The following is a 23,944-nucleotide window of genomic DNA, read 5'->3' as shown; positions in this document are numbered from 1 at the left end:
TGACGTGGGCAGATGTGTTGTCTTCTTTCCTTATTGCTCCTTATCCTGATTTCTGGTACCCAGAGACTGGTTTAAAGTCTTACACCACAGATTTAAAACCCCTTCTGATGGGGCTAGAATTAATTATGCTAACTGTTGATGTCTAAAACCAGGTTAATAAGAATAAAGCAAAATGTGAAGTTTTAACAGTTTTTACTGAGTTCACGTGACTGCCTGTTATCTGTTCTTTAAAGCCTGATTATATGCTAAATTAACTTCGTAGATCCACTTACAGCATACAGCAGCATATTCAGTACAGTTTTTTTGACCCAGTAAGATCACCAAGACAACGAAATCAGCTGCCACCACCTTTTTTTCTGTTGTCCCTGGATTCTCGTGGCTGTCCCCTTGGCACCCCTTCTTGACTAAAGCTTTTGCATACGTCTCTCTGACGTTACACAGTCTAGTACCTACTGACTAGATGATTGCTATACGTAATTGCCTATCTGAGTCCATATCTATCTAAGCGCTTGAGTGTAGCAATTACCCCATGGTCAGTCCCAGCAACAAAAGGTAGCTCCCAAACACCATTTCCAAAGGACCTATTAGCTTTACAGGTAAGAAAACCCACGTCTGAGTAACAGGACTTCTAAGAGGGGCTTAAAACTCAGTTACAATGCAGCTGCCAGCCGGTTTCCACAGATCCCCCATCCATTATAATTAAAACGACCCTACAGCACATGTTCTACATTTTATCTCTTTGTTTAATGGCTTCGTGAGTTGTTTTAATCAACCCCTCTCGTTCCTTATAACTAAGCTGACAGATATCCTTACATGAAGGAAAATAGCCAGATGATTCTAAAATAGTACAGCCCCACCGCTGTGCACACCCCGCAGCAGCTACGAGGCTCCACATGTATTTTAAGAAACCCCAATTCAAACAGTCCCTCCACAACAAAGTTCTCAGTTGGTCCGAAACAAACTTGGGAGACTCTGAAGCAGGGCGAAGAAGCCAAGTGGACAGTGTTATTTTTAAATGCTGTGTTTTCATGGTTAGCATGTTTTCGAATTCAGAATCCCAGAATACGGTTGAATGGTCAGGATATAAACTGCTAAAGTGTGTTTTTCATACAGTCCAAAAATAACCTACAGGCATGACACGGCCTGAAGCCCTCTGCGCTGCTTCTGGTTTTACATACCGCTCCAGAGTAACTTGCGTTCTTCAACGGATGGAATGTTCACATCCTTCTGTCAATATTATCTTTCTACCGAGGAGAAACTTCTGTCAAATAGGAGAATTTAACAATTTAAGGACTCCAATCCGTAGCACTTAATAGTGATTATTTTCTTAAAGTTAATGGCGGTGCTCAGATGAGTAAGGGCTGTAAGATCCGGCCCACTCATCTAACAACTTTAAAAGCATTCATTTCGTAGCCTTAATGGGAGAGAGCGGCAGACAGGTCTCCAGTCTGTCTGAACAGCTCCGTGCTCAAGGGGAGCAGCAGCAACCGTTCCCTGTAAGCCTCTCCTGCCTCCAGGCTGCCTCTTCTCTGCCGATCCAAGCCGTCTTCCTCCTCTAAAACGGAGGTTTGGCCACTGACTTCAAAGGGGGGAGGAACCAGCGCACCGTTGGGTTTTAAAATGACAGCACATCCCTCTGCGCTTCTACCGCACCTTTCCAGGGACAGATCTCACGGCACTTCCCAATAACGACGGTAAAGCTTCCCCGTTTTTCGGTTAGGCATATTTCATGTGCCGTCGGCGCGTAGTTACCCGTTGCAGAGGACAGAAGCAGCCAGTTTCACAGCACGTGGCAACAAGGCATAAAGAAACCCAAGAGGGATCACGTCAGAAGGCAACTCCACAGCCAGTTTAGTGTCCACAGTGTAAAAGCGACATTTAGGACAGGAGGTTCCCAGCGTTACCTTTTTATGGGTGCCCCAGAGCACCTGTGCCTGCAAGGGACAGGCAAACGCCCGTGTTTGGTCACCTTCATTCCCCTGAATCACTTCGTGCGGTGAATCGTCTCACAATTCACTCCAGCTTAGTGCTCTGGGGTTTTCTCCCTCTGTGCAAATACCGTCTGCTGGGTTTAGCTTTCTCTGTCTCTCCTTAGCTTTCTCAGCAACCCTGCTGAAGTATTTCTGGTGCTTCTGCCTTTGTGATCTTCCGCCCAGATGTTCTACTCCTCTATCTCGGCGATGGCTTTCTGGTGGGTGCCACCACGCTGGTGCTGCTGCCTCATCCCCCGCGCGTGCTCTGCCCGTCCGTGGAGGTGAGCAGCTCTCGGAGGGCCAGAGGAGTGAGGCCGAATTAGCTCCGGGTGGGAGCACTGCCCAGGCCAAAGGGACAGCCAGGCCCAGGCTGCCAAACCCGAGATCTTTGGGGCAGGGACGACCCCGCTCCCCGAATGCTAAAGCTCCTGGCGGCCACAAGAACCGCGCTGAGGAGGTGATTAAGAAACAAAGCGTGAAACGCCCGTGCTCTTGTCACGGCCAAGAGGGGGCTGGCCTCGGACCCCGAGGTGCTGCCCAGCCGCGGAGAGGCCTGCAGCCGACGGGACGGAGGCAGCACCCCCCCGGCCCCCGTTTCGGCAGCTGTCAGCTCGTCCCGGAGAAGCGCTGCGGGGGCGTGGGGGTGGTGGCTTTGCTCGGCCGCCTCGGCCTCCTCTCCCTCCCTCCCTCCCTCCCCGCTGATGCGCTCGACTCAAACAGGCCCCGAGCCCTCTTCAAGTGGCTGGCAGAGCTGGTTTTTATTTTAGAAGCTTAATCCGGCCCAGGTTTTGGATTAATGGTGGCGTATCCCTTCAACCACAGATACACATGCTCGGGGACAGACAGTCGCTCGGATTCCCCTCACCGAGAAGCCTGACCTCAGTACCCACATCTGATGTGTGTGAGGCCCCAGAGGCTCAGCTGTCTGTGCTCGCGTCCGTCGACGCGGATGGCATCCTGCCCAGCCACCAGTTGAACAAGTTCACAAAGACCTGGGTGCTAAACAATAACGACTTTCAACAGGCAACGACTACTGCGTTCAGCGAGACCTCTTCTGCAGGAAACCACCCCCGTAGGCAGCGCTGCCATACTGGTGCCATATGCCTACACTTGACACCAGATGGATCGCAAAACAATACTTTGTCAGTGGGAAGAAGCGATCCGAGGAGTTCACAGGCATTTCTAGACTCCAAAATACCAGGTTATATTGCAACAGGCACTCAGGAAACTCCTGGGTAGGTTTTCTAGCTGAGCAAACAGATGTGAAAAAGCACCAAGGTCTGTGGCATGCTACGGTAGGTCAGCCTAACACAGACAACAGCGGCAATAAAATTAACTGCAGCTGAGATGAAGAGGCAGATCCTTTTCCACGCTTGAGGGAATTGGCTTAGAGGGACCGAGAGCAGAGGGACAAAGCTGTGGTATACTGCTGCTTAGCTAGAGCCACGAAAAGGTGCCCAACTCATAGTCCGTTATCCATAGGAACTGGAGAATGGGCACCGGACCTCTGATCACCTATGCCTGCCCTCCTGAGGAATAAACAAATAAAGACCAAGGCCAAAAGTACATGTACAATTTACTCACAACCTTTTGCTCTCACTCCTGCTCATCAAGAACAGCACTTAAAGAGCCTAAGCACTCCCAGTCCCTCCCAGAGCTGCCCTACCTTCTTCTGGTCAGGCAATCAGGAGACCATCTCCTCCTGCTTGCATTGCTACACACACTCCTATGTGGCCCCAGCACAGAAATGGATGATACACCTCAAATGCAAAGGAGGATTAAAATCATCATCTAGAAACGAAACGGCAAACGAGTTACTAAATAAAGCCCTTTTTTCCCTGCCAGGCCAAGGACAGAATCAGCGTGAAAAGTAGTGGTGTCAGGTCTGGTTTGTCTCGTCAGTGCCCTGTTACAGCCTTTTTGCGCCACAAAAGAAGGTGTGAGATACCTTGAAAGAGGCAATTCTAGGCAAAACTTTGCCCTGGCTACTGAGGTACCTGGATTCCTACACTGAAATAGAGACTATGTTCCTTCCAAGAGCCTTGCTTATTTTTAGTATCAGCTATTATGAAGCTGGGTATTTCTGTGTTTCACATATATATCAAAGTATAATTAATAGTAATAAGCAAACGGCAGAGAATAGCAACAGAATTACAACTGGTTTTCCCAATTAGATTTGAAGAGGTACGTAAAACATTATTTATGTGCACAGAAACGCTTACCAAAGAGGTTAACTCTTAATTCTAAAAGCTTTAAATGCCAAGACTTCTGTATTGCTCCCCCCCAACTCTCTTCAACTCTGAAATGACACCTGAAAGATTTTGTGCTGGAGATTATTTGTGGTACCATACAAAATTCGTCTTCTACTAAAAATAAAATAAAATAAAAGCAGTTGACACCCTTCACATATTAAAAAAAATAAATAAAACCAAACAAACACTTCTTCAAACCAAATGTCAGAATCCTGTTTAATTAAAAAAAGGAAGTTTATACTTGGTTATGGTGTGTGTCGACATCTATCCCTTTGATTTACAAGAGTATGGACTGGGAAGAACAGATTGCTTTATTCAAGAGAAAGAAAGGAGGGAGGGGGGCCCAGTGTGACAGGAAAGAGTGTAGGCTGTATTAACTTCAGTGCTTGTTAAAACATGAAGGATTAATGGCAGAAAGGGGAGGGGGAAGAATTGTGAATGTCTCCACTTTAGGATCTTCAAAAATGTTTGGGGATTCTAAGAATGTCTCACCCGACCACATGAAAGCTGCACAGAGAGACTCAGCCACACGACTGCTCTAAATCCAAAGCTGGTATTGCTCCACTTATACCATCAAACCAATGGAGCTGAAATGTAGCCGCAAATTAAATTTATTTTTATTGAAAAAGTACTAAGTCCTTAAGAAGAAGGGAAAGAGTATGTCAGGAAACACAGCTCTTTGGTAGCCGCGTTTGCGGGGTAGGTAACTCTGACATCTAACCTCAGTGCTGACATCGGAGCCCTGCAGCAGAACCTGAGCGCTCTGCCCACGTCTGCAGAAAGGCAACATCCAGCCTCACGCCGTCGTTTTAAGCTGGGCAGAAGGCTGGACCTTTCTCCTTCCACCTCTGTAAGTGCAGGTCCACCCCGTGTCACTACAAGGATAAAATCACCAGAAGAAAGGCCACGAGCTGCCTTGCCAGAAGGGAACCTGCCCTTCAGCCCTTTTGGAAGGTGAATTTGCTAACAGTATTCATTCGGGGATGTCGTGATGGCTCAGGAAAGCAGCCAGACCGCTGGCTGTGCTGCAGAAGCTGCAGATCACCCGACGCTGCTCCGATGCGATACGCGCAGATCCTGCCTGCCTTCGTCCATGACTGCCACAGCCAGCCGAGCTGGTGACCCTGAGCCACTGCACAGAGCTGCGAGCCCGAGAACACCGCCTCTGCTGAATACCAGACTTTCTTTGTCAGGCTGACGGTGGGAGAATTTAAGCCTGGAGAAATAAGGAGCAATTTCTAACAGCAGCCCATCAAAACCAAGCTTCCTTTCCACCCAACTGCTTGCATGCAAAGCACCCAAATTTCTCCGTTTTCTCTGTGTAGGACCCGGCTGCTTATCGGACGGCAGGGTCAAATCCGCGCTGCCCGTGCGCCTGCGTGCTGGAGGAGCACGCGCGTCCTCGGCTGGTGTGGTTTATTTTCACGGTGTCGCTGCCTGCCACCACCCCGAACCACAGCTGCAGGCTCTGCGGGGCAGAGGCTGCTTTCTTACGATGAGCTTGTAACAAGTTTCTTTCAAAGGCATCTCAACCTCAGGCTGAGGCCTCTAGGATTGACCAAATAATCACATTACACGAAAAATCTACTTGGCGCCCAGGAATGCCGGTGGGTCAGAAGCAGCTCTTGCGCTGAAGAGTGTCCATTTGCTTCCTGGAAATAGGGGGCTGGCGGCAGAATGTCCCTATCAACTACCAGAAATCCTTTAGCAGGAAGTCATCGCCTACGTGGGGCGTGACAAAGCAGAAGCTCTCTGGTGTGGTCCTACTGACGCTTTCGATTCTGTTAACTGGTGGTTGCTGGTTTCATACAGGGGGAAACTCCAAGGGATTTTAGAAGTTAAAACCGCAGCCTGAATAATTTTCTAGTGATGAAACCTCCTTAACGTTCTGCACACATTCACATTGAGTCACCTTGACTTGTTTTTTTTTAAAAAAGCATCTCGCGCACAAACGGTGTCTATCCACGCACCGGCTGGTTGGCGGGACAAGGGTAGGTAGGTGCTGCAAAGCGTGCTGGCCAGCCCGTCGCCTGCCTGGCTCTTCATCTTTAGGCACCTAGCCACGTTTGTAAACCTAGCTCAAAATCACTAGGACATAAATTAACGTCTTAGCCGTTTTGCTCGCACGCTGTGTGCGATGGGGAAGGTAGGCTGCTTTCCCTGCCGCGGTAAGGAATGTCAGGGATGTTGCAATTGTCACCCCTCTTCGTGTTTTTTTTTTCTTTCTTGCGTCAGAAAAGGGCTTATTGGACTGGACTGCTAACATCAAAGCGCTGTCTAACACAGACAGCTACCCCGCAGAGAGAACCTCAACCAGACCATGACCTCCGTCTTGCTCTAGGGTGACCACCCTCCCGTGGAAGCGGCCGTGCGCTCTGCACGTGAGCTTAGTCGTGTCCGGGTTGCGTCTGGGCTCAGGCAATCACGTTACAGGGAACGTTCTATAGTAATTCACGACGGGGCAATAACTGAAGAGAAACAAAAGATTTTACATTCAACTGCTCAGCTCCTTTGAAATGTTTAATTCTCCATTCCCTACAGACTCTAAGGAAATACGTTCAGGGACACAGTCTTTGCAGAATTTTAGAGACAGTTTAACTAAGACACCAACAATTGCTGGGGCAAATACCCCTCGTGCTCTGCGCCAAGCTTGACAACTGTACCCTATGCACAACCCGCCGTGTGTACATTACATCTACTGTAAGTACACACTGAAAATATAATAAAGAATGAAAACTGGTGCTTCCCTAATCCTTTTTCTCTCTCTTTAGCACTCGTTTTGGCGAGCAGGGCAGAGACTGCAGCATTCAGTGCCGGAAGGTCCTGAAAGAGGCGGAGTATTTAACATAGGACAAGTTTCAAAAGCCATCTCCGTCTGCACAGCCTAAAAGCACTGTTTACGTTTCCATGCGTTATTATCCATGCACGTGGACGGCAGAATAGAGATAAGATTAGAGTCCATCACGAAAAGAAAGAGGAATAGTTCAGTTTAGCCTGTTTTGGTCAATATATTCACCATTATATCTCTTTGCATTCCTATGGGGTGTTTTTGGAAGGAGGAATATATGAAGCACTGCAAAATGAAATAGAGAGCTTGAGAAGCATCTAGCAAAGCATCCCACAGACCAGAGCCCTCTCTAAGCGTTGCAGTTGGGCAACTCCAGGCAAAAGCATCTACGAAGGTGAAGCCACTTCTTCTGTCTAGCAAATGCCTGGGGAACCTGCCTGGGAGGGACAAGTCCAGGAGTTCCGGTCACTTTTCCTGAATTATTTCTGCATATTCTCTGATATTATCTAATGTAAAACACACGTACAGTCTCGGCAGCTCAGCCCCACGCTCATGAAGTGCCTCAGCCATTGGTCTAAGGACTTCTTGTTGCCGCACACCTCCAGGCAGAGTCTGCTTTCTGCTGGGCCACGACCTGGCCTGAGGAGCGAGTCTCAAGAGTCCCTACCTGGGGTGGTTCCCATCTCTGCGAAAGCAGAAGTGATCCCCCAGAGAGTGAGGTATGGGCTAGGCTTGCCTGGCACCTTGGTGTCCTGGGCTCTTCTCCTCGCAGAGGAAGCACAACAGATAATCACTTGATGGCAAGTTCTGGAAATACCAGAGTTGGGCTCTGCAGAGCACACAGAGACATCACATTCCAGTCTCGGAGAACAGGAATAGAAACACGAGTTGTGCTTGAGCTGTGGTGGTAGCTTGGTGGTTTCTATGGCAGCAGTTCCCCAAACCACACATTTGATCAATCAAACTACATAAAGCCACAGATGAATTAGAAGCCAGTACAGATGCTGCAAGAACCATTATCTACAACTCAGCCTGTGAAGCTGGGCATAGCAGTCACAGCTGCTTAGGGGGGAGCTGCAGATAAATCTCAAGCATAGCACTAAGTCCAAACCCCTGCAGTAAATGCCATGAGAACCCAGGCACGGTCCGAAGGTTGAACACAGCCGACCAAGAACACCTTAAAGCCCCAGCTGAGGAAAGAACTTATCTATATACTTGAGTCCATCTTTTCTCAGAAGTCCATGAACTTAATTGTAGTTAATTCTTCTAAGTTCCCCATGACTTCAATGACTCAAAAGCCTGCTTCCAGCCAAGCAAGTCGGTAAGTGCTTTCCTAAACAGGCAATTTCTTGATTCAGGACTTCTGAGAGCCAGTGACCTCCCTTCAGGGAGGAAGGAAGGACACCCTGACGTTCTGCTGGTCCCGGGAAGACTTTAGAATTACAGACAGTCACGGCCCAGCTGACTTCTGCATAACTCAGAGGCAGGGAAGGGAAAAGGAGTATGAAGTGTCAGAGACACTCACTGACTTGCCAAGGCTGGAAAGCACATCTAGAGACTGTCTAGTACAACCGCTTGCTCGGAGCAGGGTCAGCTGGAGCAGGTTGCTCGCGACGGTGGGTCGCTGGGTTTTGAGTACCTCCGCGGATGGAGACCCCATGGCTGCTGCGGGCAACCTGTGCTGGTAGTCAGTCGGCCTTGCAGCAAAAGATTTTTTTTCCTTATGTTTAAATGCAATTTCCTGTATTTCAGTTTGTGCCCATTGCCCCTTCTCCTGTCACTGGGTGCCACTGAGAAGAGCCTGGCCCCATCCTCGTTACTCCCCACATCGACAAGATCCCCCCCGAGCCTTCCCTTCTCCAGGCTGAGCAGCCCCAGCTCTCTCAGCCTCTCCTCCTACGAGAGATGATCTGGTCCCTAAATCACCTTAGAGGCCCTTTGCTGGGCTCGCTCCGGTATGTCCAAGTCTCTCTTGCACTGGGGAGCCCAGAACGGAATGAATCTCCACTTACTGGACCCCTCTTCACTTACCAAAGACCCTGCAAGTCTCTGACTGGATGGAGCTCTGCCTGGTGCTGGAGATGGGTCACTTGGTTTGCCAGGTAAAGGCTGGGGAGCAAAGGCACAACATTTCTTATTTTACTTGTTTCTTAAGCAATTGGCATTTTGTACTCCGTAGTCTGTGTCACTTGGGCAAACTTCTACCAGTTCACTGTCAAAATAATTACAGTAATCTTTTCTTATCTTTTTGATTTAATTGCAGCTTCTAGTGAAGACTGACAGGCTATTATATTTGCCCAAATCCATCACTTTCACTGATGTATCATTTATAAGTAGTGTCACGACATAATTGGAAATAATTGAAAATTAATGAAACATTGCACATAGATATGGGGATTGAGAGGCTGAGAGGCACAGATAAACAGCTATCATCTAGTGGAAAAGCAGAAGACACCACAGGCAAGTCTGTATTTAAGAATGAGGGCAGGAACACGAGTTGCCTTTGCGCTGTTCATGTCTCCTACAGTGAATTACTGGACACGTTCTGCCATCAGTAGCCTGGCTCTGCACCCGTACAGCGTGAGGAAGCAGCTAAGGCCACACAGCAATAGATGACTACTTCCCACTACAGACCCAATTTTTAATTCCCCTTTCTCCAACAAACCTTAGTTTCCTGAAATTTCACATCCCTCTTCCCTCACCTGCAAGGTTCTGCCGTTTGGTTCCTGCTGGTTTTCCCATGAGCAGTCTAGTGGAGGAGGAAGGAACGAGGTGTTTTTCCAGTCTTGGGGTCAAAGCCTTAGTTACAATAAATCAGCACACTTGTGCCAGCTTACATTTGCTGACTCTTTGAGCAACACAGGACCACATCTTGCTCAAAACCCAGCTTGACCAGCTCATTCAATCTCACCGGTGACGGGACATTTTATAATGCATCGCTATCCTGCCAGGAGGAACGGATTTACCCCGGACAACTCATGGCAAACAGCGGTTCTGCACAACTCCCGTACGTTGTTAACTCAGTCCAAACGGGGCTTAGGCTGTTTATTCACAGATGTGAACGTGAGACAGCGAATGTTAAGCGTGTTCCTCTCCCCATGACGTGACTGGTGATTCGGTGTATGTTCATGGACAACACGGAACTGAAGTGGAATCGATATTTATCGTAGCTACTAAAACACTAAATGTTGTTAAAAGAGCAGTCAAAATGAATTAATCGTAGATCCTAACGTACCCTGGTGCATTTTGTTGTAGAGATAATGAAAACACCCTGATCGCTCCAATGTGACAAGCTTTTAAAAGCATACTGCTTCTTGCACGTAGGACATTTGCTGGTCATCTCATGCACGAATGAATGTACTTTAGCTTTTCTTCTCTGACACTCTTCATAGAATCATAGTGTCACGTAGGTTGGAAAAGACCTCTAAGATCACCGAGTCCAACTGCTAACCTCACACTGCCAAGGCCACCACTAAACCATGTCCCCAAGGGCCACATCTACAGGTCTTTTAAATACCTCCAGGGATGGTGACTCCACTGCTTCCCTGGGCAGCCCGTTCCAGCGCTTGACAGCCCTTTCCATGAAGAAATTGTTCCCAATGTCCGATCTAAACCTCCTCTGGCGCAACTTGAGGCCGTTTCCTCTCGCCCTATCACTTGATAGAGAAAAGACGTGATAAAGACAATCCTGTTTTAATAAAATTTCATCAGACGGATCTGCTTTGTGAGAGTTACATCTACGGTATCTCCCATTGTTCATGTTCCGCTGTTATGGGTACAGAGCGGACGGTGAAATTTTCACAGAACACTACGAATGACTTCATACGGGCGCTGGTTACTAACAAAGGCTCACTTTTCATAATCATCCTTACAGCGGCAGCAAACATGATACCGTTACGCAGAGCAGTGCTTGTACAGTAAGAATTTCGGGGCAGTCTCTGAGGGGGCTGGTAGAGACTCTCCCCTTTTTGCCGCTTTCCAGAAGACTCTCGGCCACCTGGGAAACGTCTCCCAAGGATAATACCCAGCCAGTCGGCACGTGCTTCTGCTTTCCCTTTGTGGGAAGCAGGGAACGTTCATCATCATTAAATCCATGTTGGCCGTATACAGAAATCCTTTTCAGGGAAGCACTTGTCAGCCATCCAGCCCTGGGGGCAGAGGGCAGAAAACTGTTGATTTTAGACCTAAGGCTGAGGGCAGTTGTGTCTCAGGGTGTAATGACGGATTCCTCGGCTTCTGGGGCCTTTTACAGCACTTTAGAAGAGTAACTGGTTTATATTTTGTGCCAGGTAACACAGAAAGAGGCTTCACTCCTCACACAGAGCTCCCACAGAGACAAAAATCACGAGGTGAAATAATTTTCTCACACTTGGACCAAATGCATTCTCCATTGGAAGCAGCTTGCACTGCGAACAGCGGCAGAACCCAAACAGGAAAGTCCTGCCTATGGCTGTTTATCCACCATCTGCAGTGCAGCCAGGGAACTGCAGCGGGTTTTATATCCTTTAGGGAAAAAAAAATGCCGTGGAAGGATCCCAGAGACTTATTGGTTTCACATCCCATCCCGCATTTCTTGTTCACCCAAAACTCTCGTAGCGCTGGGAGTTTCAGAAACACAAGACAAACTTTAAAATGTGATGTCCACATCCACAAAAGAAAGTTACGTTCATATTTGCCTTCCTTCCTCCCTTTTTCTTAAAATATTTTACACGAGGTCATGTTGGAATGTAACCAAATCGACAATAGTAACCTACAAAACATCATCGGGAACAACTGGAGCATTTTTGGTGATTTTTTTTTTGCCTCTGTGATTTTTGGGATAGTGTGACAAATTTGCATTTTTTTATCAACAGTTTTTCAAAATTCTGAGTTGAATGAGTAATGTCATGTGTTTGCAAGTATCAATAATCTAAGCCATCTGCAAAGGAATGGTTTTGCAAAGGCATCTCTTTCAGGACACTGTGGATTTTGTCACTGCTTGAGGTTTTGGCAAACCATCAATATCACTATAATTTTCTCTTATGAAATATAGTTTTTGACTGAGATTTTTTTTTTTTTTTCCTTAGGTTTAAAAATACTGCATGTCTAACTCTGCAAATTCACGGGTTAGGTTTTCTCCAACTTGGGTTATCTGCATATTGCATACGAGATGCCAGTAATTCAGAATGGCACAATGCGAGTTATCGGTGAAACAAACTTCAAAAAACCCGCCTGCTGCACCGAGTGGCCAACATATTCTTTATATTTGGTCTGAAAGCAAGAATCCATGAACTTTAAGAAGAGAAACAGCATCTTTAAGTACCGATTCACTACAAATCACTACTTTAACGCCCGCAAAAAGCACGGCGCTGTTGCTAGCAGTGACAGCGTGTCATTTAAGCGTATGATGCTCCGCCCCCTCCAAAAAAGGCTTTAGAAGGAGGAACCACCTACAATCTTCTATCCCAGTCAAGCAAATTTGTCACTTCCTAATTCTTTGATTCACAGTTGAAATCTCAGTTTCCAACGAGGAAGACGATCCGTGTCAAGCAGTGCTCTAAGCAAAGGAGCCCTCTGTTGCTAGCGGGCTTTGCATGCTTCAACGCAGTCCTCGGGTAATTCAGGACGTTGATTACCCACAGGGCAAGGAGCCCACCTTTGGGCCAGCAGTCATTTCACAGACTGACGGGCTGCGGCGCACGGTTACGCTGTTCTATTGAACCCGCTGGCTTTGACGGGTGAGCTGCTCCTCAGGGCTCTGCACAAGACAGCAAGGGATCCAGGTCATCGTGGGAAGGGGCAGGAAAGGGACAGGTGAACCCGAGGGAAGGGGTACAGCCCTGTGAATCCAAGTGACCCCCCTTTAGTCGAAATAACGACGCGGAGTTTCTCTCCGACCTTGCCTGGAAGAAGGTTTCCTTCCCCCACTCTTGCTGTGAAAAATATCCTGATTTGGTTTTTGTGTGGAAATGAAAGCAGTTTTAAGAGATTTTTAGGACTGAAAGGCTTTGTGGAAAACGTGGCATACTTCTTCCTGATGCGAGCAGATGCTGTATTAACAGCTATGGCATTTCAGCAGCAAGGGAGGACATTTCAGGACTGGGTAAGACACTGTAGCGCCCGAGACAGAATATACATTTCCATATTTTCAGTGCCTTTTCCGTCCTCCCCCACCGATGCCTGAGGAGTATCCGGGAGATAGGAGTCTCTGCCGCTTGTGTATTTGGTCCTCTTTGGCCCCTTCTACGAATCTGCTGCAGGCAGGTCTCTCCCCTCACCTGAGACACTGAAAACCATTTTCCAAATACTACACTCGGCCTTTGGATGTGGGGGTGTAACTTCTACTGACTCACACACATCTCTCCAGAAGTACTGGAGCACTAATCTTAGGTCAAATGATAGTTATTGTTCCACAGAAAAACAGAAGTGCTCCAATATGAGGAGCAAAAAAAAAGACAGCTGGTATCAGCTGAGAACAGGAGGAAGAGCCTCAGACAAAAGCCTAAGAGGTGAGACACGGGCTCTTGTTCACTGCAGTCCCCACGGCACTAACTGTGCTCTGAGTTTCTACGCTCCAGCCTGGACAAACACAACAGGACAGAGGAAAAAAGCTTTAAAATAAAGAACAGAATGAACAGGTCCTTCCGCCACAAGCCGCAGCTGAAACCGTTCTCCTCCCCCAGTAGCAGAGCGAGAAATTCCCCCAAATTCTAATCCAAAATGGCGCGCCTGTGCATCTGCGTGAATTATCGGAGCGTGGAAATGACCACGTAGTCACAAATGTCATAGCAGCAGTATGTCCTGGAGAACAGGCACGGAAGAGCTCTGTGCAGCTCCACGGAGACCATCCTGCCGAGGAGGCGCAGCAGGAAACGAAACAGAAACGAAACCAGACCCACCCCTCTGTCTTATGAGGAGGCCCTGCCTGGGTTGTTGTACAGTTTGGTGTGAGTTACAGAAATCCTGCAACAAATTTGGGTCCCTGGGCACTGGAGCATTCCCAGTATGGGAGCTGCCCCAGCATCGTCAAAGGCAGACATTCAGAGGCCCACTGACCAAACCGCTCCAAAACCAGGCAGAACCTGATTCACGTCCAGGATCATAGGATCACAGGGTCTGTCATTTCTTTTATGGCTCTGGAGAGGCGAATCCTTACTTGAAACTTAGCAGCAGCAAAGTGAGGAAGCCTTGGTGGAAAAGCACCAATATAATAATCTGAGAAAATTTCCTTAATTTTTTTAAGCGTGCTTTACTGACAATTAAACTTGTATTAATTTTTTTTCTTTTAAAGTTCTGGAGGGACTGAGCTCTGGTCTGGCTTCCACAGAGAAGGAAACTCAAGGATAAGAGGAAGAGGAGGATATTAGTCATTCATGCTGCTACCTCAGCCCACTCCACACACAAGTGTCCTGGATTTGGGCGCTCAGCACCTTTAGAAGGCAGGCTGCTGGAGCAAAAAGCATGTCTGAACGAATTTATGTGAATTTTGAAAGAGCAGACAACAACAAAGGAACCAAATCAGGGGAAAAAAAGAGGCAACTCCGGCCAATATCAGCCACTAACTATAGCCCTTCCCTTACCTCAGTGCATCTAATTCTAAGATACGCATTTCTGACTCCATCCATTCAGTTGAAAAGGGAAAGACCACACCAGGATAAGCAATGAAGAGTGGTCAAACACATAACTTAATGACAGTGTACAGAAGCCACTACAAAAAAGCTAGGGGAGAATGAAACGTTTTGTGGTGCGGCTGAGTGGCTGATCTCTGTACCCAATCCACCAACATTTTCCAAGCACGGACAGCTTTTCTTGAAATTAAAATAGAAAACACAAGTCCCATATCCCACAAAAACCCTGACAGTTTAGTAAAGAGATGGAACCAACCAAGTCAATCTGACTGCATGGCATTTTAGGAAAAGGACAGAAATAGCTGCAGCTATTAAAAGTGATATACTGCTGAAAGCTTTTTGTGATTATGCTAAAAGGCGATCTGACTCCTTGAAAGAACTCTCAAATGGTTACTGCTTCCCCAAATGAAAGCTACTTCACATGTGCTCTCCTTCCTTAAAAGTACACTGAATGGAAGTTGCTTTTAAGTGTCAGACTTGTACTTCTCACTGCGCTTTTGAGACATTTGGAAAAGACACAGCTGAGAAAGGGGAAATGAATAGATCAGGAAATAATCGGTAATAAATCAAAATGCAGTCAATGTAGTAATATTTGTTGTTGTTGCTGCTGCTGCTGCTATCATTAGACTGGGTGCAGGAAAGCAGAATTCATCAAACTTTCCAAACGCAACTCAGAGTCCTCCAAATCAGAAAGTAACATTTATTGGCACAAAACTAATATCTTTAGCTGTCTTCCCCCACCCCTCCTCTCTCGAAGTGATGGATGTTTGAAGCTGAAGTCCAGATACCTCAACCGACTTTAATAACCCCTCTTCAGTTCCAGAAGAAAGGAAATGGTTTGCAATATCCTGACGTCCACTAGACCCACTGATTATTTCTTTCCCTTGGATCTTCCGTCTCTGTAGGTCAGCTCTAACCCAAAAGCTCTGAGATCTGGTGTAAGGGCAGTGCTGTATCCACGGGAACAGGCCCTGCTGAAAGGATGGGTATGACAGCTCAGGCTTCAGCTAGTCACTTTAGGGCAAAGACAGCCTGAGTTCTCATTTGCCTCACTCAACAGGGTATGTTGGTGCAAAGTTTCAGATACTTCTTCAGGTCACTTTGGCTCAGAAAGCTTAGATCCATCCACCAGGGAACAGAAACAACATCATGGGCAGAGACGATCGGTAGTACAGAAACAATGGGCGCTGCATCACAAACAATTAACGGGTAATGTAGATTTTTGTTCGTTCGTTCAGGGAAAAAACACATTACGGACAAATAAGCGCTTTCTAAGAAAGAGAGTAAGACTGAGAAGTGCCGTCGGTGCCACCCTGCCAACCCACAGCGCAGGAACGTTCACATACAAGGCCAGCCCCGTGCGTTGCGTAAATCGATACAGGATTGAGCTCGTGTCGAGTCCTATCAGCGATATCCGTGCCACACTGCTTTGGTTCCCGTCACCCCCCCCAAACGCAGACCGGCAGCAGCTGAGAGAAGCAGTGTGAACCACCGCCTGAAATTCCCCGGCCAACCCGAGGGAGAGTCAATGTGATTTCCATGTCTTTGCTGGAATTCGTTCCCTCGCTGGATACTGCCAAACCAACCCAACCAGGGGTGACTCATCCGCGGGGCCTCACAAAGCACTTCGGAAAGGCTTGGGGTTTGCCTTTGGAATGCGCTGGATTGCACTAAGAGTTCGTGATGCTCCAGCATGGGGGCAGATGTCCACCCCTGACTCTTCCCTACAAGGACACTCCCGGTCTGCACTCCGCAGTATCAACTGCAGGCTCAACTTATTCCTCACTACCTAAGGGAAGCATCGAGTCTTCATTCCTTTGGCAAATGATATCACCCTTCCGCTCCGATTTTGCTCCGGAGACAACATTTTTTTTTGCTTGCAAAGGAAAACAAATGAACAAATTGCCCGATCCCTCACTCTTCCTTGTTTTCCCATTTCTGACCTTGTGGTAAAGAGATGTATGATGAGCTATAGAGGAAAAAATCTGTGGGAGTCCCAGCTAAAATACAGCCAGCCCATCACTGGGTAAAACAGAAATATAAAAACCCAAAGAAAGGTAAAAATAAAACAATAGAAGAAAAGAAATATTCCGCAGGAGGAAAGAGTAGAAGCCCGTAGGACTGTTTTGTTTAGAAAGGATTTGATAGATCACATGGCAGTTCAAGTGAATTAATGAGTAAACAAGTCCATTTGACTGACAGTCATTTTTCCCTTAATGCATATTAACTAAAATTGAACCCAGTCTTTGCAGCACAACATACAGGAGAGCTGTGAAATTGACTCCCACCTCCGCCGTCATAATGAGCCAACAGCCTAACAGGACTCTAAATTGGGCAAGAATTTCCTAAGAGTAAGATCATTAGTGACAACAGCCAAGATAAACATTTACAGAATACATCATCCCTCACATTTGAGGACTGAAATCCAACGTTTTGCTGATTGGAGTTAGGAAAAAACCATCATTGCTGGTAGATTTTCGCATCATCGTCTGCCACGGCTGACAGAGAGCTTCACTTGAAGCCCCTGGGTTCTGGCAACTTTCAGCAAAGGCACTGGGAAAGCCTGTTGCTCTGACTATGGCAATTTCAACGATCCTATGTAAGATTACAAAAAACTCATAGAAAGACGTAAAGAAAATCAAGAAACTCCTTGGCAAGCGTCTCACTTAAATCTGTATAATTCACCAGGAAAACCAGAAAACTTCATGGCTCCTAGCTCCAAGAATTTAACGAATGTACACAAGAGGCATCTAAAGTGCTACCTGCTGAAGTTCAGCCAGCAATTTAGCTGTCCAGAGGTGTTTCACCTATCTATTTCTAGATCTATTTCTGATGTTACCCAAACTCCCGAGGTGGAATTTCTTAGAAGCTCCTCAGAAACAGCTTCATAAACCTATTCATTGATTTGGCTTCCCAGAAGTGGCTTGCCTGAGTTCCTCGACAGTCACATCTGAAATGAGATTCTACTGGCTTGTATCTCGCTCCCCGAGCCCAAAAATTGAAAGGCAAAAGGTATATTAGTCAGTACCACACAGTATTTACTACGACTAGAGTCTTACAGCCTGTTTAGTAAGTTTTTATAGAAAGTCTCTGGAAAGGAAAACAGAGGCCTATTGGGAAAATACACTCAAAGTACCGTGTTTGTCATGTCTGGGCAACCAGCTGTAACGACAAGGTGTGTGCTCATCTCTAGCTGCTGGGCTGGGCTGTCATAAGGTCATGTATTGCGGCAGAAAAATCGGGCCTGTCTCAGAGAAGACCCAGAGAAATGACCAAATCGGGACTGAATAAGGGAATATTTCTTTTGCAAAATGGTAATATAAACGATACGGGGCTGACTAATAATACAGTTGGTTTCCACTAACAGAATAACATGATGATCTACAGAACTGAATTCCAGACTCTGAGCTAAGATAATTTTTTTTTCTTATTTTCCATCTGAGTCGGAAAAAAACCCGTGTTCAAGAGACCAAGTCCCACGCTTTTTGCTTCCCCATTTAATCTCCTGTGGGCATCCCCACCCGATCTGAGATGCAGAAGGTATTCAACGTGTCAGAAGCCCCATAATGGTGGTTCAAACACGGTTCCAACCCCTAATGGACTTCAGATTATCTGTGGACAGTTTGACCAAGACAATAAATATTTCTCATGAAGAACTGATGTCATTTAACCGAAAGACGATGAACCCAGGCTGCCTGTGAAAGCACAACGCCACGTGTGCCTCACAGCTCACAGGGTTTAAGGTTCTGGTTCTAAAAAGGGGAACATCCGACTTAACGGGAGAATTAGACAGAAGCTCAGCCAGGCTGAATCTCTGGCCACTGCTCTGTCCCGTGTGTGTTTTCCTCATGGAGAGTATAGCCTGCCTCAATGCGTTCAGTTTAGTGAGTCACACCTCCCCTGCTTAAGGGTACCTGCACCTACTTCTACAACTGGATAGAATTTTTAATTAACGGAGCGCGTTAAGTCTGCAGTCAATCTCCCCTTTGTGTACTCAGAAGGGCTGCCCTGAGACAGCTTATTATCTTGCAAAATCAATCTAGTTTAAGGATTGTAATTCCTGAAAATGCAATGGACAATCTCTTCTCTTGAATATTTTGTTGAAAACACGCACGTACGTCCTAGAAGAAGTTGAACGTGGGATCTAAGACCTTGCGCAGCCTGAAAGAACACGTCAATCTGCCAAATATGATATCCAGAAAAATACAAGTTCTCATTTCAAAGGTAATACACGCACACACAGAGCCGTACATATATATATGTACATAAATCTGTACGGCATATTTGCTGGGCAGGCCTAGACTCCTTGTGAAGTTGTTTTTCGGTATAGCAAATTAGAAAAACATGCCCAGAATTAAAGGTTACTTAATCGGGTTGAAGCAGTAACTTCAGTTCCAGCAACTCCCTCCCACTATGTTACATCTGATAATGTACCCGAGTCCAAACACAAACTCAGTTCAAAAAGATGTTTGGTCCTTGAATGTAAAATGACACTGAGCTTACACAATTAGCCAGGTAATACATATCCTTCCAAGAGAAGCAATTTTTTACCGCAGAATAATCTGCATTTTACTAATCTCTGATTGTTAAGTTTTACTTGCTGAAACTTTTCCATATGGCTTTCGAATGCCACTGTCCTGTGTTTAATTACCACAGAAGGATATTAATGAAGAGGTTGGAAATTTGGCCCAAGCCCTGTTCCACAGTTCGGACAGTTTGATGGAGATAGAGCCCACGAGCAGAACCTTTCTGTCAACACGAGGCCGTGCCATGGCACACACAAAAGCAGCGGCAAAAGAGGAGCAAACAGACCTAGAGAAATGAAACACCCAACTGTTCCTGAATGGTCCATAAACTGCTGAAATAGTAGGGCCACAAAGCAGCAGCGAAAGCCGGGTTTGCTAACCTAAGGGACAGTCAAACAGCAACTGGTGGAGTAGTCCTTGTCATCGAGGCTGGTTTTATCCAGCCGTAAGGAGGACACGTGCCCAGAAATGCAACGTGCAGTTCCCAGTGTCCAAGGCAGAACGCGGCACGGAGCAGACCCAAGGCAAGGGGAGGCAGCTCGGAGCGCAGAGGACGCGAGGGAGCTAACGTGGGTGGGAAAGCATATGTTGCTGCCTGGGTGAGGAAGTGGTACACCACAGTTACTTCTTAAGTGCACGGGCTTTATAAACCCCATCTCCCAGGGGCTGTTTTAAATAGACAAAGAATGACACGCAGCCCCAACAGGCTTTCAGCATTGTCTGAGAAGGCTGCTTGCCTTCTAAAAACACTGGACTGCCGCTTGTACTTTTTCCAAAAAAATCCCTATTTTTAACCTCGACCTCTTCACAGAAACAGTGGGAAGATGCACCACGTAGTAAACTCTGCTTCGTCTGGCCTGACAGTGGCGGCTTCTTCCGCCTTACCTGACAATGGAAAACATATTCCGGTGTGGTTTTCTTGAACTTCATGTTCCATACCAGGGCTACCCCATCAGGCTCATGTGGAGCGTCTTCGTTGTTGTTATAAGATGCAACCATCAGCTCGGGGTACTAGAAAGAAAAGGAGAAAGCAAATGAAATAAGAGGGATGATGAAGAACCTATGCAAAATCAGATGAGACAGAAATAATCTACACTAAATGTGCAATATCTGGTTTTAATTACGATACACGCTAGTTTATCACAGCGTTCAGCTTCATTTTGGTTTTATATTTTCCTCGTCCCTGACACCCCTAAAGCCCCAGCTCCTTGCTCTCTATCAGTTATTCTGAGACACCGCAAAGGCAATGTTATTTCCTGCAGGTAATTCTCAGAAAAGACAACTAGCAGGATACTCATAAAGGGAATGCAAAGCAAGGAAGAGGAAAAATCTGAAAGCCTGAGTAATTCTAACGTATTAGCTTAACCATTTCTTCAGGGACAAACCGTTGTCTTAATCAATTTTGATAATGCAAACACTATGACCATAGCATTGACTTGCTTTTATTCTGAAATGCACACTTTTTTTTTTTTTCCCTGAAAACTATTCTTTCTTATTTCATTATGTACTCTTCCTGTTCACTTATGAGTAGAATCAACCCAAAAGCTCTTCTTGATGATTCAAATAGCAAACAAAACGATTTTCTTCACAGAAGCTCGGTTTTGCAAGATGCTGAGGTCACTTTGTAAAGCACAGGGTGACCTCGAATTCCACTCACTCACTAAGACTGAGCCGTGAGCACTCTGAAATCACATCCATATTTTCTTGTACACCCATTATCCGCTGATGTGTAGCAGTAGATGTGCGCCAGGCACATATGTATTTGCTCTCTCTACAGAGAAACACACACATATACACACACACACACATAATATCATACACGAAAAACCAGATTTTCACATTCTGTTGATGACCTTGTATCGTTTCAAAACACTGTAAGAGGCAACAATTTACCCACAAAACATCAATTACTTTCTGCCTACACAACAGCGCCCAGTTCTCCACTCTCCCACGTTTGACCCTAGGCACCTCTGGTAGCCCCTGTCCTTCCCTCTAGGCAGTCAGAGCAAGGCAGTGGACCTTATGGCACGTCCAGAGAAAAGCTCGTGGCTTCTGCAGACAAGCGAGCCAGCAGCCCAAGCTCCGCCGGACCCACACCCTCCTCCTGTAAACTAGGAATGCTTTCCCTCCAAATCGCTCGGTGATCTCCTCAAATCATTGTCACCTTTTGTCTTTCCCAGGTCAATTCCTGCCAAACCATTCACCGCTGCATAGCGGAACAGGGCAGCTGGCAGATGGAAGGGAAGCGGGACAAAGAAACTGCCAGCAGTGCTATTGGGAGCTCTGAATTTGGTCCACACCAGGCATTTTAACAACAAAAAAAAAACCCACCACCCTTTGTATCGTTACTATTGGGGTTTGAAACTCACTGCTTTCAAACTCCATTTGGAAGAAATAATGCGCAGAGCTGTAACTTTTGCCATCAGCAGCTGTTCTTTCCCACTTTGTGTACCCTTCCATGGACAATACATCACGGAGCTGATGATTTTTCTGTTCAAGCTCATTGTTCCAAATGAGCCTGGACCCACGTGTGGGAGAACCAGCAACGACACGTGGCCACCACAGCTGCCTCTTTCCCATTTCGGGGCAGCTCTGACTGGGTCGTACCTACACCCCTGGCTGCTGGCACAGCTTGTGAGGGCAACTGAGCACCCCAATCGCTTCCGTGGGATTTAGAGCATGCAGCAGACCAACCGCCTCTTCTCCCTCCTCAAGAACTGAGGTAGACCCGAGGGTGGTTTCATCCCACACCTGAGACACCACCGCTCTGGACACCCTTGTGCCAGCCTGCCCTCCGCTGCTCCCATCCCCCTCACCCCCCGCTTCTCTCTCTCTCTCTCCCCCGACAGAGATTATAACCACTTCTGAACAGCGAGCTCACTTCTCCTTTGAACCTTTCTATCCCACGTTGGCCAAGGCCCAAGGAAACACCGCAGGCTCTCGCCAGGCCATCTCGTGTTGGCTGAGCGGGTCAGGTACCCCCTGAGCGAGCAGCTGAGCCCGCAGTCGGCAAGGGGCCAGGTCCCTTGGCAGCCAGAAGCCACAAGCCCTTCCACCGGCGTGACTGCAGCCAGCTGGGGCGCGTGGCCGGGTCTGAAGCACCAGTTTAGAGGCACTTTGGGGCCAGTTGACGCCCCCGGAAAGTCGAGCGAGCGTGTTCTGGTTGGCAGCACGTCCGGCCACGAACAAACGCTGACTCCAGTCTCGCTGGTCTGCACGTAGGTTTTGCAATCGCAGTTTACGCATCTGACTGGAAATACAGTTTCAAATGTACACATACGCTGGGGTCATAGCTAGCTGGGCAACACCTTTATGAGGCTTTCTGACTCTTAAAAAACCCAGAGCTAACGAAGTGCAGCACCCTAAATCCACGCTGGCGTTGCACCCTCGCCGCTTCATTCAGCCTACTGGCGTTCACAGAATTTCGGTCCTCCTGCAGCTGAAAACAACGTGGAAACGGTGCCGTGGGAAACGGCACTCAAGGCTGCTGTCTGAGAGTCAAGGGAGGCACAGCAGTATCCCCGAGAGTGTGGTTTTCTTGGCTTTAGAGGAGCTAAGTTACCTCCTCACCGACACAGCAAGGTGATCCCACTCTCTGTTTACCCTCAGTCTGTTGGGACTTTCCCTCAGATCCTTGATGACGCACCTAAGCCGCTTTCCCTTTGCTCTGCAGAAGCATCAAGGGGCTGGTGGGTTCGCTTTAATGGTAGGAATGATCCCACATAGCTGGGACCGTATTTTACATGTGACTGGGAACAGAAGGACTTGCTTAATCAATGCATCAAGGTCCTTTGTTTGATTAAGCTTCTATCTGCCTCCAGGCTGTTTTGCAGCAACAGTTTTATCGCAGAAAATTGAGCAATGTCTTCTGCAGTTCCCATGATTATACAAGTTACCCTTTGGCACACCGGACACTGCCATGTCCTGGAGCGTGGGCGAGAAGCGGAGCTAGCGGTTGGGTGAAATACCTCCGTCTGGCTCCAGCTCCTGCCGCACGGTACACCTCAAAGCAGGCAAGAGAGGAGGCAAGTCCCTCCTCCCAGGCTAGCGGAGGGAGGCAAGCAGAAGCCCCCTCCAGCACGGAGAAGCCCCCGCTGGGGTGCCAGGGAGCTGAGCGTGAGGAGTTAACAGAGGGGAAGGCAGGAGGGGCCACCCTGGAACAAAGAGGTGGGAAGCAGAACATGCCTTGGAGCCCCAGGGGCTGAGCAATTACATTTGGCAGTGCTCTTCTGAGGCGGCTTTTTTCTTGCTGCCCTGGGAATACAGTAAGAGCTGCCTGTTAGGAAAATATCAGATAAGAATTCCATGTAATTTCCAGCCCCTGAACAAGTGAACAACCTAAGATAAGTGTTTCCTCAGGCTTATATTTGATTTCTGTGGAAATCCACATGCGCTCAAAGGCCACCCACGTCACCTCAGCGCATACCTGTTGTTAAGCTGGTATTTTGTGTGAAAGCAAAGGGATAAACCCCTGGTTTCGCGCGCGGGGCGTGAGCCTGGCTGTTCCAAGCAGCCTCTCGGCAGCTGGCTGCCGTGCCGCGCGCCCGGTCCGAGAGCCAGCCCCGCGCGCTGGCACCCGCCGGCTCCTCTCCTCCCCGCTGCCACGTCCACCTTCCCTGAGGAGCACCCGGAGGGATGGAAGCAGCCCTGCCGCCGTGCCGAGGGGGAGGAGGGAAGGACGGCCGCGAGAGTCACCCACGATTTCGGTGCTTGGCCTCAGACCCGCGCTGCACCCCCATCCCCGTCTAAGACGGCGCAGAAAGAGCAGCTGGGCTGAGCAAAGCTTGTTCTTGGCACC

General features: G+C 47.6%; 1 protein-coding gene across 5 annotated transcripts in view; it reads right to left on the bottom strand.

Moving 5' to 3' along the window:
• The window catches only part of DYNC1I1 (dynein cytoplasmic 1 intermediate chain 1), a 173,895-nt gene that overhangs the window by 51,222 nt on the left and 98,729 nt on the right, over positions 1-23,944 (bottom strand). For all 5 annotated transcript variants that reach the window (XM_086468688.1, XM_086468687.1, XM_086468690.1 and 2 more), the window contains one exon: positions 20,032-20,157. In XM_086468688.1, the coding sequence (XP_086324814.1) occupies positions 20,032-20,157 (126 nt within the window). The remainder of the gene's footprint in view (positions 1-20,031; positions 20,158-23,944) is intronic.

This window comes from Leptosomus discolor, chromosome 7 (genome assembly GCF_034619465.1).
Source record: "Leptosomus discolor isolate bLepDis1 chromosome 7, bLepDis1.hap2, whole genome shotgun sequence".
Taxonomy (NCBI): Eukaryota; Metazoa; Chordata; class Aves; order Leptosomiformes; family Leptosomidae; genus Leptosomus; species Leptosomus discolor.
This window is presented reverse-complemented; position numbering and strand designations above follow the sequence as displayed.